Below are 20,649 nucleotides of genomic sequence, written 5' to 3'. Positions count from 1 at the left end.
TATCGGCAATATAGTTATAATTATTCATGCGATGTTAGAAAACGTATAGAATATAGTATTTTGGCACATGTCTTATAAAATGTACAGAAAATTAAGTAAATAAATGAATGCGCAATGATACACAATATATAAAAAAAAAAACAATATGCTGAGAATATTTTTTAAATGTTGGCATAGTAGAAGCCCTCCCAAACTCTAATTAGAAACAAAATGGAAACCCATTGCCCGCCAAAATTTATCGATAAAGTCTCTATGGTACCTTTATATTAATCGGTAAAACCAGGGTTTGGAAAATATAACATTTTTGTCAGCAGTACTATTCTCGGCAATTTCCAATCATCCGTCGTACAATCTCGTTCGATATGTTAATTCTCAAAAGTAACTCCAGCGATTCGTTGCAATTCTAACTAACCACCCAATCGCAGTAGTCCTCCAGGTGTTCAGCAGATTCGAGTTATTGTATAAACGTATCATATCAAATAAGCATAATATTACTACCACCGACAGTCTATTTGGTTTAACCCAAAGTACACACCAACGACACAATATTATTCGATCGGAATATTATTATTAAACTACAGTTTATGTTCGACAAGATTCCGCAACTAGAGTGTAACATACATACGAGTATAATAGAAGAATGCTATCTGTAGGCCACTTATGTAGGCAGGTAGAGCTGAGAACCTACACCTTCATGTCATGTCATTAAACTACAGTTTATGTTCGACAAGATTCCGCAACTAGAGTGTAACATACATACGAGTATAATACAAGAATGCTATCTGTAGGCCACTTATGTAGGCAGGTACAACTGAGAACCTACACCTTCATGTCATGTCACTTAGTGTGCTCGGCGTAAATGAAATATACCAAAAATAAAAATGAACGAAACCAGACTATGTTAGTTCAATATGCTTCAAAATTACGAAATGTCATTCTTACAATATTCTTAAATAACTTTCTTACGATATTTTCTAAGATTTTTTGATGTTTTGTGTTATTTGTACTACATATCCTTGCACACGTATGTATTTCCTGAAATAAATTATACAATATTAAATGCTCAGAACAAAACAGAGTGATTATGACAGGGATAACTACTACAAAAGTGTCATATTCTACGGCAATGTGCTTGACACCCTCTACCTGCAGACACTTTTGTGAGCTGTATATTCTTCTTGGACTTGAAGTTTTCTTTCCATTGCTATTTTTGAGAGTAAGTATTATATAACATAATACAATACAATTTCATCCAAGCTACTTGAGACGCAAAATACTCTAAAAGAATACCTGCGCATCTGAGCTTCACACTTCACATCATAAGAAAATTAATGTTGGGATCCGAAGTGAATTGTTTTCTTCAAATATTTAAAACACTTAAAAGGAAAATCAACAGCGTACCCTTTTCACCCAAAGGGAAAATATACAAACATTTTCATTTTAAATTCGCCAAAAACGAGAAAGCCCGAAAATGCGAATCTCAATTGAATCATGAAGACATATAATGAAATGATTTAAACGATTCCTCGTGTCGAAACAGATACAAATTGTATCGAAAAAAGTAATTTAATTCCAATATATTGGATGGATGAACATAAATGAAAATGGTAAAACATTTCCTGCGAGAGTTTTACGAAGATAAAAATATTGACCATTTTTAGAGTTTACTTATTTATAAACAGTGTTTTCTGGTGAAAGCGAAATTTTATCTAGTTCTACAACCTAAGAGGAGAGTACTTGCTTAAAAAAGAAATTATACTTTTGCAATGCTATTAAAACAAAAAAATAAATGTAGGTAAGAAGCCCTAGCTGCGGTGCAATGTAATTTTAGCCAATTTTTTATAATGTTGTGAGACGTAAGTATATGAGGCATTGGGCGTTTAAGAAGATGTCAATATATGATATTTAAAAAGCAAACAAAATGAGCATAAAAAAAAATAAAAACGATTGTAAAACAACAAAAAAAATAAATTGAAAAAAAAACTGTTTTTAATAAAGTTATAAGTTGCCGAACTTTCATGTTTTGTAATAATAAAAATCACACCAATAAGTTGTGATTCAGTTTAATATGTTATTTAGTTAAGTTTTGTAACTTACCTCGTCATCCTCAGCAAACACGACGTAGCACAAGAATATGACCACCACACCCAGGACAGAGCAGGTTATCAGATTAAGCGGGGTCCTGTAAAAAGGCAATTAATTTTATCATGGAGACCAATATGTCGGTTTATCGATTTAATCGAAATTTTATTTTGAATAACCTCGCAACTGATTTGGTAAATGAACGAATTAAAAAAAAAAAAACAATCATAGCCCTCGATTCATGAATAATAAACACGGGGCCAATTAGTCGTCAGAACGTCGAAATACCCTTGATTTTTTTTTGTATTTTAAGGTTGTAGGTATGTTTGTGTTTAAGAGCTGCTTGAGCATTGAACAGTTCATTCCTAGAAGTGTGTTGTTTTTAAGAGCTGCCTGAGCATTGAACAGTCTATTCCTAGAAGTGTGCTGTTTTTAAGAGCTGCCTGAGCATTGAACAGTTTATTAATAGAAGTGTAATCTTTTTTAAGAGCTGCCTGGGCAATAGATTGTATATTATTTATGTATATAAAATAACGAATGACAACGGGAAAATAATACTCTAAGTATGTTTAGAGTGGAACCTGATTGTGTCGAATACTTTGTTCGATCATAAAGGTATCCACCAATATACGTGGGAAAGAGGAAATGAGAGGTCAATTATTGATTTTGTAGTAATTGACTCTAGGTTGAGAGCCGTTACGGAGGACACAAGAGTTTTCAGAGGGGCTGAGGTCGAAACTGACCACTTTTTTGTAGTGTCAAGAGTAAACCTCTTTCGCGGTTGGCGCTCTAAAATGAAAACGGTACTAACTCCAACAAGAGTCAAAATAGAAAAACTGCAAAACGATAATGTGAGAAGTAAGTATGTGAATTGTGCATAGATAAGATTGAATGAGAAGGAAATGGATGGTCTAAGCATAGACGAAACATGGAACCACATAAAAGTGTGTCTTTGTGAATCAGCTAGAGAGGTTTATGGAATAAGTACGCAAGGTAGGAAGAAAGGTGATGCATGGTGGGATGATGAGATTAAAGCACTGGTCTCAGAGAAAAAGAAAGCATGTTTATGTCTGATTGCGGCTGGCAGTGCTTCCAGCGAAGAGAAGGATCGAGCGAAAGAAGTATATAAGGAATGTAAGAAAAAAGTAAGAGTTGGAGTGAAAGAACGAAAGAAATGCCTGGAAGAGGAAGAAGGAATGAAAATGACAAACGATTTCCAAGAAAACATTAAGTTGTTTTGGAAGGAAGTCAAAAGGTCCCGGTGTGGCCCAGAAACCGGAAGCATGAAAGTGATGACGAATGAGGAAAAAATAAAAGAGAGATGAATGAAGTATTTCGAGGAAGTCTTTGAATGCGAAGTGTGTTACAGTGATTCTAGCGGCGAATCAGATATGAATGATGATGGACGGAATGTTACCGAAATTAGCATGGATGAGATAGAAAGCTCAATTTAATTCTTTAAAGAATGGTAAGGCTGTCGGGTTCGACAATATTGCTTCTGAATATTTTAAAGGAGGTAGCCGTATAATTCTCACATGGGTGTGCAATCTTTTTAACCAATGTTTAAAGGAAGATTACACGCCTTTAGATTGGAGAAGGGCTGTGATCATGCCATTATACAAAGGTAAAGGGTCACGTATGGAATGTGGGAATCATAGGGCTATTAGCCTGCTAAGTTCAGTTGGCAAGCTATGTGGTAGAATTTTGATTGAAACAGTAAGAAAGGAAACAAAGGATAAAATATGGGATGTGCAAGGTGCTTTGATAAGTGGAAGGGGGTACATAGACCAGATCTTCTCATTGAGTATGCTCACAGAGAAGTTTCTGGCAAAACATCAGAAACTTTTCTGTGCCTTTGTAGATCTACAAAAAGCATACGACCGAGTTGCAGGAAAAAGCTGTGGAAGGTGTTGTCCAAGTGAATAAAAATCTGACTCAGGCAATTGCGTAAACGGTGGTTTGATATCACAAAAGGTGTTAAACAAGGCTGCGTAATGTCACCGTGGTTATTTAATCTAAACATGGATAATTGTATGCAAGAATTGAAAGAGGTGGGATTGAGCGCGAATTTGAATAATTTGAAAGTATGTTGCCTGTTGTATGTTGATGATGCGGTGCTGATTGCTAATAGTATAGATGATCTACAATCTCTCGTGTCTAGGATGAACGAAGTATGCATGAAAAATGAGTTAATGATGAATGTAATTAAGTCTAAAGTAATGGTGTTTGAAAGAGAGAGTACGAAAACAGTGTGCAATATAGTTGTGAATGAAGAATATTTGGAGCAGGTGGATGAGTTTGTGTATTTAGGAAGTATGTTTACGAGAGATGGGAAGGCTGACAGAGATATTGAAAGAAGGGTAAATGCAGGTAATTCCGTTAATGGAGGACTGAACGCCGTTGGCGCTAACAAAAAATTGTCCAAAGAAGCGAAGTTAGCAGTCCACAACGGAGTGCTTGTACCTACCTTGATGTATGGAAGTGAGGCATGGAACTGGCAAAGAAAGGATGAAAGTAGATTGAATGCTGTTGAAATGAGATCCCTGAGGAGTATGTGTGGTAAAACCATGTTTGATCGTGTGAGGAATGTGGAGATCTGCAAAGAGTGCAAGGCTGATGTAAGCGTAATGAGTAAGATTAAGAAAGGGACGCTTAGATGGTTTGGGCATGTAGAGCGAATGAGCGAAGATAGGAGTGTAAGGAGGATATATGATGCAAATGCGAATGGTAGCAGAAGTCGGGGACGCCCGAGGAAGACATGGCACGATCAAGTGAATCAGATACTCGAGTCGGGTCATGTCAAGAGTCAGAATAATAGAAGAGTATGTATGAGACGATGTATGAATGTGAATGAGGCAAGAAGTGTGTGCCAAGACCGAGTTTTTTGGCGGTCCGTCCTCTCTGCCTACCCCTGCGGGGAAACGGCGTGATGGTTAGTTAGTTAGTTAGTTATAAATATCAAGGTCAAGTATAAAGTAAAATATAAAGTACAGTTTTTTAAGAAAAAATTCCCCATATTTATAAAATGACCTTTCGCCTCCTAGGCCCCAAAAAGGCAAATGAATTTGTTTATATGCTAAATGAAGAAAATAAAATAAATTAATTATTTCGATCTATTCATAGTTCGATCAAAAAACCGTTTGTTGTGATGAATGCTTTATTTGTCTAATTGACAACAGTTTCGTCTTAGTAGTAAAAATTGGTGTATCTGTGTATGTACTGCGGTATACTATTTTCATTATTATTAATGTATTCATATTTTACTCTACCTTAACTATAAACTAACTGGGATCACGAATAACAAACTGAATTTAGTAAAATATCATTTCTGAAAAGTAAAAATGAAATTGTTCTCCGAAAATGTGTACCTACACGGAGAACACTTAGTGATATGAAATACTGTTAATTTATTTAAATTCTGGTAAAATAATTAGTTTTTTTTGTTAAAAACGGGACTGCAGGACTTAAACGAATGAATTAACAGAGTTCCTAACATAGTATCAGTTAAAAGCCAATGTTCATACAAATATTGACATTGATATTGACATACTGATGTTGCCGCATTCCGTCATGATATTTGTAAAGAAAAAAACACGTGTTCTCGATATATTCGGAATGACTAATATTTTAACAGGATCATTGTTCCCAGTGCACCTGTATTGATTAAACAAACTTCAGACCTTCGGTTACGAAACGTTCAGAAAGCAAATTAAATTTAGCACAACAAGAAAGAATTGTATCGATAAGAATTTGTAATGATATAATAATTTCAAGGAATTATTTTCGTATTAAGTAGAAAATTGTAATATTTTTTTCGAATAAATTTTTACTTCTGAAAATCTGTGAAGAGTATGCTGAAGAAACAAATATGTTGTATAACCCCGCCAAAACGGCTCTATTGGTCATAAGACATGGGCAAGGCCCGAAAAATATTCCTCCAGCTACCTTGAACGGTGTGAACTTGAAGGTGATCGAAGGAACTAAATACCTTGGACACATAATCACCAGTAATCTGATGGACGATGATGATATCGATAGACAAAGACGAGCTCTTAGCGTTAAAGCAAACATGCTCAGTAGAAGATTTCGCCTTTGCAGTACCGCAGTAAAAAGGACGCTCTTCCTTTCCTTCTGCGCAACGTTGTATACTTGTGAACTATGGGCAAACTACAAAAAGAGTAGTATAGAAAGACTACGGGTCCAATACAACAACGCCTTCCGCACAATGTTTTGTCTCCCCAGATACTGCAGCGCTTCCCGTATGTTCACGGAGGGGCGAGTTCCCGGATATGCAGCCCTTATTAGATCCAGGGTGGCAGGAATGAGGGAAAGGATAAGAAGCTATGAAAATATCCTCACTATGGAAGCCCGCCTCACTCCATCCTCCAGCATTGACGCACACTGGAGAAAAATACTAGCGCTTAATATAGTCACGACTCCCTAAAGGCTTCAACTTTCTATTAATTTTATCATTTTATTGTATTTTATTTTCGATTTATTCTGTTTTTCTGTTCTATTTTTTTGTTTTTGATCTTATATTTATTTGTATCTCTATATGGAATGTGTGGGAATGCACTAACCTCCCCACATACCGGAATAAACACTTTATTATTATTATTAACTCTAATTATTGACGAATAGTGATGAATTAAGTTTTATTAATCAATCGTCCTAGTTTCGAAGCTCATCGTTACATGCGTGTATTATTAGATAATCATTATTACGAACTGAACTAAATCTACACAATTAATACAGTATTGAGGATATAAGCTAAATGTGTCCTGCTACGTTGATTCACACGTGACTAGCCAACTTATCTAAACATTGTAAATTTGTCACATATTTTCTGACCAAAAATAATAATATACTATTAATAAAAATATATTTTTACGATAATTTATGTTGATACATATTTACAAAACCAAAATTAATTTAAATATACATTTATATGTTTAAATTATGGTAACAAATTATGATCCCTAAACCACTAAGCTAGGTCGGCTTATTCCCAACCCGCCTATAATTATAATTCAATATATTCTAGTATTTCATTCAACAATTATTGCTTATTATATTTTTTCACTTTTATACAACCAGCTTTACTGTAGAAAGAACCTTGTCTTGTAAACATTAACTAATGTATCGTTAATAATAATATCGTTAAAAATAATAATATTTGACTTGAATTTTATTTGATTTGAAGCATTCGGAAAATTTAACACTAACAAAGCCTTTCCTACGTAGCTTAGCGGTTTAGAGCATCTGGCCAGAAATCAGAAGGGTGCGGATTCAATTCCCGTCGGTGGCATTTAATTTGTACTTAGGTGATATTTTCAATTTGTATGGGTATTTCAGCCGAATAATTACTGCTGATAATAATTTGTTATCCTTTGTGCTATGCATAAAAAAACATTTGTTTATCATTAAAAATAATTTTATTATGGTGATCGTATGGTGAAAGTAATTATTAAAATTTAGGTGAAAATAATATTTATGAAATTCATACAGAGAGAAATTTAAAATCTTCGAACGGTTTTACCTTAACTTCAATTAAATAATAAATATAATAATTAAGTTTTTGGTGGAATATTATAAAACCATAATTTACAAAACTTTGAATTATTGCGAACGGATATATTTTTCCATAGAGGAATATTTATTTTCCTATACAAAAAAATCAACTTTATAACCTAAAAGCATTGGAATTTTAGTATTTATAATCTTTCTTACTTCTAAAATTATGTAGAATCAGAAGTTAGCGCACTTTACCCCTGAATGAATGTGTCTTTGTTTGTGCCCTATAGACTCTAAAATTATTGGACCGATTTTTCTGTAAATGTTAAAGTTTGTTCTTAATAGCGTCAGGAGTTTTTAGAGAGTAGTTTGAATTAAAGTAGGGGGCGCCCGAGGAATACTTTGCGCATTATCTCTGTCCGGGAATGAGTCGAATTTAAGTCGATAATGTAGATTTTCTTAAGTATCGATGCGGTATACAGTCGTGGTTTGTAGAAAGTCAGGGACTCCCGAGGAAGCCTCTCTCTCTTATTTCTGCACTGGAATGAGTTATGGAGTCAAATTATAGTTGATTGATTTTCGTTTTTAAACAGTAAAAGGTGAATTTCATGATACTACAAGTGAATGGTAGACAAGACACAAGTCAAATAATTATTTGTGATAAAATGAAGAGTACGTGACGAACGAAGAAAGAGGTGTGAGGACAATGTATTACTTGGTTGAAGAAGATGAGGACACCCGAGGCAGATGTGGCAAGTTTAAATTCTAAAAAAATCCGAGTTCATTGAAGCAGAGGTACAATTACAGATAGACGTAGAACCGAAATTCGCATGTTTGATAATGTGTTAATATGACATGAAATATTAGTCAATGTTGTAATATGACATGATAAATTAGTCAATGTGATGATATGACATATTAACCAATGTGGCAAAAAATGTATTATGTTTTCCTAAACGTTGTTTCAATATACTCCTAGGGGTCGCATCGTCATGGAAATGTCTCCATAAGTTTTATGGATTTTATTTATATTTGAAAAGTAACCCATTGAAAACTTATTGAAAACATTTTCAAGTCGATATGCCGAGCACGCGCGCTTTATTTGAAATCGACACAATGAGGATTTTATAGGCACCAACTTTTTACAAATAGTTTCTATTTTGGTTTTTTCAATGAGAGCTATTGTTATTTGACAACACAAATAATGTTTGCCGAGACCGCGAAATATCAATTTTCAGTAGGTAAATTATTTAGTATTTTAAGTGTCATGTGTAATTACTGCATAAAAATATGCCTAAAAAATTAAAAATTAAAGAGCATAATTTGCAATGCGTAAATATGATTATTATTTATACGAATATAGAATTATGTTAAAACATTTTTTTTCATTGCGGTGGTATGTACAAAATTCTAGTTTGGCGTTTAACAGTAAGATTGTATATTTAGGCTAAGCGGGAGATCAATGACCGTCGGAAGCACTATCCCATTGGGACTATAGAGACTCCATTGAAATACTTGCCATCTCTGATGCACAGACACAATGTGGGCATGCTAGTCTATTCTAAAGGTATTTTAATGTAGCCAGCTCTAAGGAGCTAGCAACATAGATTCCCGGTGCACAGGTGCACATGCGCTACACTCGATGTATACGAGCGTAACACTTATTCACAGTGGATGTTTGCTTCATGGGAAAGGGCCGCTTCTTCGATTTTTTTTTTGTGTAAGACAGCTCGTATGTGGAACGATCTACCGGCATCGGTTTTTCCTCCTTCAGCAATCCGGGCGTCTTCAAGACCCGCATTATGAAATTCCTTCCTACAGCGCCTAACTTAACCCGTCTTGCAAGGCTGCCCAATAGGGTGGCAATATAGATCCCCTGCGTTTAAGCCGTGCAGACACTGTGCAAAAGGTAAATAGGTATTAAGTTAAATCTGCAAATCTCCTCAATTTATCAAATGTCCACAAATTGTAATATTGATTCGAAATGTATTCATTATCAATAGAAATTATCTAGTTTTGAATTAATATTCATTGGATATTTACGTTGTAGACGTAGACTATTTAGGCCCTCAAGGGATTTGAATTAATGAAAAGGAATCAAGGTAATGGTTTTAACGTAATTAATTTTTGGGTTACTACCCCGTGTTGCGGTTTCTCCTTATTTAGGCTGGAAGCATACATACGTTTTCCGTATTCGATTTCCGAATTCGTTTTCCGTATTCGGAATTCCGTGAGACTAGCGCAAACGTTCGTTTTTCTTCATTCGGAATGTATAAACGTCAGTACCAGTGTTGCCAACAAGGGCGATATATCGCTATTTAAGCTACTCAGAGCGAGAATCGGCGCCGAAAAAATCTAAAAGGCGACTGGTCGCCAATTAAGCTACTTCAAAAAAAAACATCAATTTTAAACATGTCCCGAAATTCTCTAGCCACGGGCCACTTTTCTGGGGACAAATTTTATTTTTTTGAAATTCTTTAGCCACCCCCCCCCACGAAATTTTTATTTTCACGTAAAAACATCAATTTTAAACATGTCCCACCTAACAGCAAATTCGGCTACTTTACGCTACCTTATGTATGAGAAACGGCGATATTAGGTCAAGATCCGTTGGCAACACTGAATTACGAACGGAAATTTCCGTACGTTTGCGTCGGCACAAACAAACTGTATGCAATAGCTGCGTTCCACATGACGTCATTAGGTTTTTTCCATTCGGTTTCTCCGAACGCGCCGGCTCGCATTCGGAACGTGCGTAAGGAATTTGTTCCGTTCGGAACTAAAACGAACGTGTGCGGCAGTTAATGTATTTTCTACTGATTCCGTGCATTCGGATGTCCGAATACGGAAAACGAATTCGGAAATCGAATACGAAAAACGTATGTATGCGGCCAGCCTTAGCCAGCGGTATAGTGTTCGAAACATTTGTTGACTAATGAATAAGCAACCACAACACGGTATAATAGCCTGATAATGTTTTGGAAAATTTCAAATCATATCCAATGGATTTATGATCCATTGCAATTAACCTATGCTACCGTAGATGACTTCATTCGATTTCTTCTTTTTTTTCACGCGTCGAAGACTTTCACAAGTATACAGTGTTATAGAATTTATCGAAACCTCATGCAGACCTTTCTCTTATTTTCAAAGTTAAGTGTGCAATATTTCATCAACATCGGGATAAAACTGTAGATTTGCATACCAATTAAATCTACGCTGTCCGTCCGCAAGTCAGCTAGCCGCCCGAATAGAATCACTCTCCTTTATACATTAGAAGGTAATCAATCAGAATGCTAACGAATTTATAATGTACTTTTTAATATACCTATTTTTAAAATTATAAGTAACTAAACTAAATGATTCAAAGACGAGATAAACACATTTTTCCAAGCATGACATTGTCATATACACATATATATAGGTTTTCTCGTGTTGTTTATTTTCCCTCAATTTCAAAATTTTCCTCTATTTTACCGATCTTTGCAGATTGCTTGTGAGTTTTTTATTTTTATTTTTTTTTTATTTATTTATTTAATATTTGTATGTTTTTTACAATAAAAATACAATTTATACAGTGTTATAAAGGTAAATAATAATAGCTTTTCCTCACCATAAAGAGACGAGGCTCTTGTGTTTGGTGAGTGAATCCTAGCTCAATTATATGGAATCATGTAAGTAAGTAAATAATATATTTGCAAAACCAAAGGGATAAGTAAGAAATAGGCAAAATTTATCAATAATACAGTTTCAAGATTTGAATGAAATAATAATAAGAGTAAGATATGGACTTTTATAGTAGTTTTAGGTAATTATTTAATTTTATTTTAAATTCCTGAATATCTTCAATATTTTTTAGATATAATGGAAGGATGTTAAAATATGTTATACCTAGATAGAGATAGGTATTTTGTGTGTGCTTTGTATTGAGTTTTGGGATTTTGATAGTTTTTTGATATCTTGCTGATGAATTGAATTGTAAGTTATTTAACTGTATTTCTTTATAAATTTGAAGAATTGAATATTTTTCATAAATATTGTCTATTGTGGGTACATTGAATATTGAAAAGAGAATCTCAGTAGAAAATTTGGATGGTTTTTTCAATATTACTTTAATTATCAATCTTTGAACTATTTTAAGTGGATTTAATATATTGTTATAAGTTCCACCCCATAAGTTCATCCGCCATTTACCCGTACATTTTAGTAGTTCGGCTAATATTTCAGTTAATATCATTAAATTATATAACTCTTGCGAGAAATACAAATGTTTTCATAAAGTAATTTAAATAAAGCATAATTTGTACTTACGGAGCGAATGCAAGTATTTGTATGATGGCGATGGCAACGTAGACAAAGAGGCTGCATAGGAAGTATGTGTTGAGCATCCTGTCGCATTCCTTATTGTACTAGGAAAGGAAATCATCAATAAAATATTAATCAATAAACACCGTTTTCTTCAAAGGTTTCCGCAGCTGCAAATCAAAGGGGAAGACATACTCAGCTTCAAAATCCAACATATTTGAAAAGGAGAGGAATGAAAGAGTTTTACTCCAGAAGGATAACATACACATGTTTCCGAGAAAATGTAATATTATGAAGAACAAAAAATATACAGTGTACATTTTAAAACAACAAAACAAATTTTCAACTATTTTCTCTTGATATCTAATAAAATTACAAATACGCATTTTTGGTATCACTATTTTTTATATATTTTATGACATTGAAGCTAAGGCATTTGCAAATAATATATTCTTGGGTCAACTTTAGCGATTTAAACTCCAGCCTATATTATATATTCAGCCTATATTTTAATCTCAGTTGATTGAGTGAGTTTATTATACACACTTAAAACATATTTTGTATAAATGTCATCAAAATAAACGTCTCCACGTACAGATCAAACGAAACACCAAAAATGGGTTTTTTCATAGAATTTGAACAATTCATAAAATTTCAAAGTCGTATAGTAATAATGTATAATAAAAAAAACTTAGAAGAGAACCTTCACAGAACTAGAAAATCATGTTTGAAATTTGATGAATTGTTCAAATTCTGTGAAACAACCCGTCCTAAGAAACACAGTAGACAAATAAGATTTTATGTAGGTAGGCGTTATTATTAAAACGATTTTGGCCATAAAGATGATTTTGGAATGTAAGAATAAATTCAATTTAATTTAAATTTGATGGATTTTCATTTTTAATATTTTTGGAAAACATTTTGGCGACCGACCGAAATTATATTTCACTCGAAACCAAAACCAAAAACTTTAAAAAAAAGTTAAAATTAACGTCTATCCTGAAATTAGGCATTTTTATTATAAATATGTGAGTTCATAAAAGTGTTAAATGAAATGAAAGATAAATAATACTTAAAATTTTTAAAAAATGGGTATCTTGATCTACTTGCAGCACGTTTGAGTTCGTTATAATGTAACAGTTCTTCAATACGCTAAAGGTATTTAAGAAACTAAACTAAGCTAAACTATGGTAAGAAAATCAATCGTCTTTAATAGTCATTACGTTAGACAATAGTACAATAACTAATTATTATTTAAATATAAATAAACGAACATAAATATATTTTGAAACCATATGTACTCATATAAAATCCTGTACCCACTTATATATATTAAATAATAATAAAAAAACGATAAACTTTGAATTTTTTTTTTAAATTTCAAATACTCTAAGCTTTGAACTTTAAGACTTTAAGTCGGTGTCTCTAAAATAGTAAACTGCTCTACGGCTTGCACCGCAGCCATTGTGGCAATTTTCTTAGCAGGGTCTTCGGTTTTTGTCGATTCAGTTTACCGTTACCGAGCCGACGTGAAAGTGATTCGAAACAACACGAACGCAGAGCAGAAATTTATAGCCGAAACTGAAACTCGTTATTTTCGAAACTAGCCGAAACCGAAACTTCGCTCGTTCACTACAAAACTATATATAATAATATTTAAAAAGCATTACCCGAGGATGTTTGGGTGATATTATATATTGAATATTTTTTTCATACATTATATTGTTTTAACACGAGGGTAAATACCTCATAAAAATTATTAGGCCAAACCACATTTCTGTCAGTGAAATTGAGCAACTTTGTATTCCATTTCTCGGAATAAGGGAAGATATTCACAGTAAACATTAGGATATTGCCTTAGGGTATACATTACATTTGCCTTAAACAATGGGGAAGTGTTATACAATTGTAGGTATATATGAATGTTCATGTCGTATCATACATTATGTTAAACTCAATACGAGAAATTATAGCAAATAGCAAACCTACATGACTTTGATGTGCCAAAACTTTTGAAATTAATGTTTGATTGATGATAAATTATGAAGATTTTTCTTTTCACGCAGCATATTGCTGATCAATATTTACATTATAGAGTTAAATGCTTTCAATATATATTTAATGATGGTTTTCCAGGTACATTATGATTTGATTTGTATAAAAACCTACCTTAATAATATTCTTCAATAACACACTTCAATAGAATATAAATTGTAAGTGCATATTTTTAAACCAATATCTGCTGTTAATGTTGTTTGTATTTGTATTTTATACAAAAATCAAATCGTTTTTACCTTGAAATTCTGAAAATGGACTGTTTTCAAGTAAGCGAACGAAATATTATGGAAGTTACTAAAACATTTTGAGTTCTACATTTGGAAGATTAGACAAAAACACAAAGGTTAGTGATATAATTTAGTTACGGCTTATCCCCTACTCATGGCATAATGGTAATAATTTTTTTTAAATGAGTGAAAAATATTGGTGTGATCTCTTACTCACAATATAGGTAACTACATTAAATTATATTGATGTGCTCTCTTACTTACAAAATAGGTAACTATATTCAATTATATTGATGTGCTCGCTTACTCACAGAATAGGTAACTACATTAAATTATAATAACGTGCTCTCTTACTCACAGAATGGGTAACTACATTAAATTATATTGAGGTGCTTTCTTAATCTCAAAATAGGTAACTAAAAAGAATTATATTGAGGTGCTCTCTTACTCACAAAATAAGTAACTACATTTAATTGTATTGATGTGCTCTCTTACTCACAATTTAAGTAACTATATTAAATTATATTGATGTGGTCTCTTATTCACAAAATAGGTAACTAAATTAAATTTATTGATGTGCTCTCTTACTCACAATAAAGGTAACTAAATTAAGTTATATTGATGTGCTCTCTTACTATATTAAGTTATATTGATGTGCTGTCTTACTAAAAAAATTAAACAACATTAATTTCTTCTCTAAAATAAGTAACTGTTACATAAAATCAATAAATCATTGAAAAGACAGAAATAAGAACAGCTTGCATATTTACCCTTTTCTCGACGTTCGGCGTTTTGAAGGTGAGGGCGAACCCTTTGCAGTGCTCGTGACGGAGTCTGTCAATGGAGCGGGCGTCGATGGCCCTCATCAAGTACTCGTTTACTTCATCCTCAGCGTCCTTCGTCTCGATAGGCTCTCCGAAACCCATTCGGCTGGAAATTCATTCGATCAGATTAAGCAATTCTAAATAAGACCCCGTTAAATGGTAAATTCTCGGAATATCTTTGAAATGATACTGTATTTCAATAACTCACGGATAAGACATGCATGCTAATATTTAACCCTTAGAGAAATTTTGGGAGATATTTCTCCCAGACGTCAAACATCCGTAGAGTCTTTTCGGGAGATATTTCTCCCAGCCTGATGGGGACTAAATTCTAATTCTTTTTAGTATATATTTTTTAATTATAAAATCTGAACCAGTATTTCATTTGCTTTCAAAAACAGTTTTTATTTCATTTTAAATACATTTAAATACAATGAATTTCTCGGGAATCAAATCTAATGCGAAAATATTTCCCGCGCACAATTTTCCAAAAACAACTAGACATCGAACTCAATAATATAACTTATGATCTATAATTCTTTCAAGCAAACTCAAAGCTCAAAAAGAAGCTGTGGAGATTTAAGACTTCCGAAAACAAAGTTGTTTGGAACCCAAAATAATCTCTATTCAAAGGATTCAAGATATTAAATGAACTACCGACGGTTATTAAATAAGCTTAAAGTACCTTGTAGCTTTTCGTGGGTTATGCCTAAATGCTATAAAGAATAAGTTATAGATGTAGTGTCAAGTGTGCCTAAATGTCATGTAAATAAGTTGTACATTCAAGTAATTATTATTATTATTATTATTATTATTATTATTACACGCCCTAATGGGCTTTTACACACCACAAAGTTTAATAGTAGAGTATCACAGTTATTATAGATTCTACAAAATTAAAACAATAAAGGAAACATAATACAACGAAAAAAGAAAAAAAATATTAAATGTTACAACAAAAGCATATAATAAAATAAGATACATTAGTAAAAATGATAAGAAGTCTCACATAAATAGATATTCAAAATAAAAATAAAAATATATATATTGCGGAAATTATAGATGTCTATTTGTGTCTCGATCTATAAAAGAATTGAAATAAATTAAAGGTAGATAAAAAATATATAATTTTATAAAAACATGCAAAAAAACAACTTGTAAGCACTTAAGTGGTACCCATATGATTCAAAATCTGTTAGTTGTAGAAGGTTCTATAATAATTATCTCCCAGTCGAATTGTACAACATTTATGATATCTCTAAATCTAATTCCCGCCAAGCCCATGTAACTAAGTTTTTCGATCCGCGCCTTAATTGCCAAGCGCATACTTACTAAAGCAAATTTTCAAAAGACTAAGATAGCTTTGCGTACGAAGGTACAGTCGTACAATGTGGCAGCACATGGGTTAAATGGTAACACGATCAAGACTCAAGACATTTCAACTCTCATCAGCCTTTTCACCTTGAATTGTGCTAGATTCAAAACCCTTCAAATTCGACGGACCAAGTCAGATAGTCTTAAACTGTGCTCAGTGCCCAAGAACAGTCTCACTTGAGTGTGTATATCGAGACGGTAATATCGATAATCTTTATTTTACTTCTAATCCACTTATTAGTCTATCTGTCTTGCAAGAAGCGGTCGTTGGGTGATGCCCCCGTTCGTCACAAGTTGAAGAAATCTCCCAAATTTACAATATGAAAAATACACAGTATTTGATATGTATCACTCTAAACATGTCTTGTTTTGTTAAGAGTTGGAGCAAAGTACGGCTTACGACTTAAACGTTTTATATTTTAGAGCTTAAAGGATTAGAACTTCTAACTTGCACGGCTAATGGGGTAGATCCAACTTAACGTCTCCTTTGAAAAAGCTAAAAATTCAACACTCGTCGACGAATAATCTATACCGCCCAAACGCCTTTGAACAGTAGAGACAAAAACTTTTTAAGAGTATAACTTTTTGTGGCACGTCAAAACTATTTTGTGGCGAAAGTATCGGAGTTAGGGCCCGTTCCCACTTCCGTTTTCAAATCGGAGGCGGGTCCCGTTTTAAAATTGGATGCCCTATGGCCCTGTTCACACCATCCGTTTTAAAATCGAATCTTACTCTACGAAAAAAAAAAATTGTCGATTCAACCAAAACATTTTATTTTCTCACTCTTCAGTAGACGATCGTGCACAATGGACGACGATGAAGTTCTTGTTGTCATGTGGTACTTAAAAGGAAGGAAAAAAGTGAAAAGAAAATTTTGGGTTCACCCTATCATAGCTGAAAGATTTTCTGTAGGAACTTTCAAAATGTTAATTTGTGAGTTAAGAAGTGATGAATTGATAATTAATATTAAAGAATTAATAATATTGAAGTTCAAGAAAATACAAAATTGAGAGAGTGCATTTGTCATAAAGAAAGGCTATCGATATTTTTGGTAAGAAAACAATAACAACTCAAATATTTTTTATTATGTCTTTATTAAACTAATACGCTCTTGTATCGTTGGTAATTTACCAAAATATTTTCTTTCTTTTTCTTCTAATTTTTCAAAATCCGACAAGAATAAACAACAAACTTCTCGCTTAGCCGATAATTTTAATGAATTATTTTTATACCCTTCTGTTGTTTTATCCCACAGCACAACTCTTTCTTCGACCAATGGGATTAAATTTAAGGGATTTATTTCCATATCCATTATTATAGTTTTAATTTATTTACTTAACAAAATAACCAAATACAACAACGCAGCGTGCCTGCTTCCTTGCGACTGGGAGCGGGCGGGGAGGGGTCGGGGTGTAGCAAAGACTCTGCCGGAACGACTAGGCGGCAAATGTGAACAGCTCCACACAAAACTATGAGCGAGCGATTTCCGATACGATTTTAAAACGGACGCGCTGCGATGGGGATCCATCCGACAAAAAATGCCGGATCCGTTATAAAATCTTGTCAAGTGTGAACAGCTCCATACATCCACTACAGCCGCCAGGGCATCCGATTTTAAAACGGGACCTGCCTCCGTTTTTAAAACGGAAGTGGGAACGGGCCCTTCGGCGGTAATTCATTCGAAATATAACCGATGGCGGTAATCTGATATTGCTTATTTGCCGCTGCGTGTGATATCTAGTGGTACATTATGAACTGTGTGGAATTCGCTTCTCAGAATATATGGAATAATTAGTCGCCCGAAATATCAATACAAATGGAAAATATCTCCTGAGCAAAAATAAATGCCACCAACGGGAAATAAACCCGTACATTCTGATGTCCGGTCAGGTGCTCTAAACCACTGAGCTATGTCGGCTTATTTCCAACCCGCCAAATAATTCAATATGTTCTAGCACCTCAATCAACAATTACTGCTTATTATATTTTTTTCACCTGTGAACAACCAACTTTATTTCTGTAGGAAAAGCTTTGTGAGTGCAAAATTTTCCACTAGATGGCGTCGAGACATATTATATCTACATTTGTTGGTGAAATATTTTGACTTCTCAAATATTATTATTTTTTTATAATGATACACTAATGTTTATAAGACATTGTTTCTTCGTCAACGTCTACCTACCTAGATTAAATTTTCTGGAATCAAGTTGACACTGTTTCTTATAGAGCACGTTTGTAATTATTTGTTATCGTTTATGCTGTGCATTCTTGGGTTCAATTCCTGGTTGTGACTATTATCTTTTTAATGTTCTGCGTCTTGTACTATTTCATGTTTTGATTTATCTTCCTACTCAATGATTTATTACATTGATTGGGTATAACCTTCAAAATAAGTTAAAAAGAAAAAGTTATTCCTGAACGTTATTTTTTTTTATAAATGTATATATAAATATGTTTTCAAAATTATTAGCACACACAACGATGTGACCTGTGAAGATTGAGATTTATAATTAATTAATAAGTTGTCGGTGTAGACGGTTTGCTGCATGGGCTGTATTGTTTCTTCGTCAACGTCAACCTACCTAGATTAAATGTTGTGGAATCAAGTTGACACTGTTTCTTATAGAGCACTTTTGTTATTACATACTGACCAAGAGTTAGTAATTTAAATTTAATACAGCAAGGAATTGTTCCCACGCTGCACCACGTTAAATTGTTGTCATGACACGGAATTCTGACAAATTGAGTTTTCATATTTTGAGAACCTAAATCCTACATTTTTTGCTCGCTTCGACAAAAAGGTTAGCTATAAAGATTTTAACAATAAATATTTTACAATCTATGATATAATAGTGCTTTCATCTTATAAGATGTGGAAGATACCTTCAGTATCACCCTGTGGAATAAAGAATTGAAAAGTTGCTCGAAATAGTAATTTAAACCTATTTGGTGACCAAATCTGAATAGACATATACTCCCCCAACTTCCTCTTCCCATCTCCTTCCCCTCCCGGCTATATTTAGCCTCGCAACATATCCCGATTGGGGATGCCATAATCTCCAAACTATTGGAAGCACTTGGGACTCTTGTGCGGGGTCACAAAAAAACATAAATATTGTGTGGCCATAAATAATATTACAAGTTTTGACTGTACATTATTTTATAATTGTCTTTATTTCAACGACGAGCTACTAAATAAATTGAGGTAGAAAGTTGTTCGTATTGCTATCAATAAATACATCAATTTTCAAATATTTTTTTCTTTTATTAACATTAATTGATATTACCGAAATCGTCCGCATTATTTATATTGTTGTCAAATTAAGTGTTCATAATGATAACATATTATAAGCACGTTACAATAATAAATTTAACACTCTTATTAAAAGTAATTTCTTGATATTTCTTGCGATATTTTAATATAATTAAATGATTGGTTTTGTAAGAATTATTTCTATGAACCGTTTGTTCTCATTTTACAGACATAATCAGTCACTAAGTATATAAAGCTGAAGATAGTAACAAAATGCCTACGCATATCGAATATGCTTGACTGAACCAAAATTTCATAATGAAACCACTTTTTCGATTTCGGTTCTTCAAAGTGGTAGGCATATAAAGCATTTTATCAGACTCTGGGATAAAAACCCCAAGGAGTTGAATAAATACACAAAAAATACAATTAAAACTAAAAATACAATCAGCAAATGTCAATATGAAAATATTTACACTATTTTTAATTAAGTATATAAAACTAAATCTTTTTGAAAGATAATTTCACTTTTCCTAACGAAACATGGCTAAAAATCACTACTACATCAATTTTTCCGGAGAAATTCAAAGACAATTATGTCAGACGAAATGTATCAACGGTATAATAAACGGTAAACATAAAACGAAATTAAATATAATACACCAGATACTCAGATTTCTATTTTATTTATTGAACTTAAAACGCCATCGACAGAAGTTTGCAAAGTACACATAGAGTCCAGTAATTTTAATGGAGATACTAACAAATATTATCAATAATTAAAAACAAAGTTTTGTAAAGCCATAAATTTTACTCAGAAAACGATTTTCACTGCGAATTAATAACGGAGAAACTGTAATCGTAGGACTTTCTGTCAACGGGAGATTGATTTATAGCAAAGTTTTCAATTTCAAGGCAAAGAGAATATTAACCGCACTGAGAACAATTAAGGGTATTTTCTGCTCATGAAATCTTACAGTGGCGAACCACAAAACTTATACACTTATCTACG

General features: G+C 33.2%; 1 protein-coding gene across 1 annotated transcript in view; it reads right to left on the bottom strand.

Moving 5' to 3' along the window:
• LOC149412269 (adenylate cyclase type 6) overlaps positions 1–20,649 on the bottom strand; it is a 563,657-nt gene that overhangs the window by 23,705 nt on the left and 519,303 nt on the right. The window contains exons 16-18 of the mRNA XM_089646087.1: positions 14,957–15,116; positions 11,908–12,005; positions 2,098–2,182 (exon numbers count right to left, since the gene is read on the bottom strand). Coding sequence (XP_089502213.1) covers positions 2,098–2,182; positions 11,908–12,005; positions 14,957–15,116 — 343 coding nt within the window. The remainder of the gene's footprint in view (positions 1–2,097; positions 2,183–11,907; positions 12,006–14,956; positions 15,117–20,649) is intronic.

Source organism: Hesperophylax consimilis, chromosome 23, assembly GCF_061612785.1.
Source record: "Hesperophylax consimilis isolate HC1 chromosome 23, BYU_Hcon_1.0, whole genome shotgun sequence".
In the NCBI taxonomy this organism is placed as follows: Eukaryota; Metazoa; Arthropoda; class Insecta; order Trichoptera; family Limnephilidae; genus Hesperophylax; species Hesperophylax consimilis.
The sequence above is the reverse complement of the archived record's forward strand: the minus strand, read 5'-3'. Positions and strand labels throughout refer to the sequence as shown.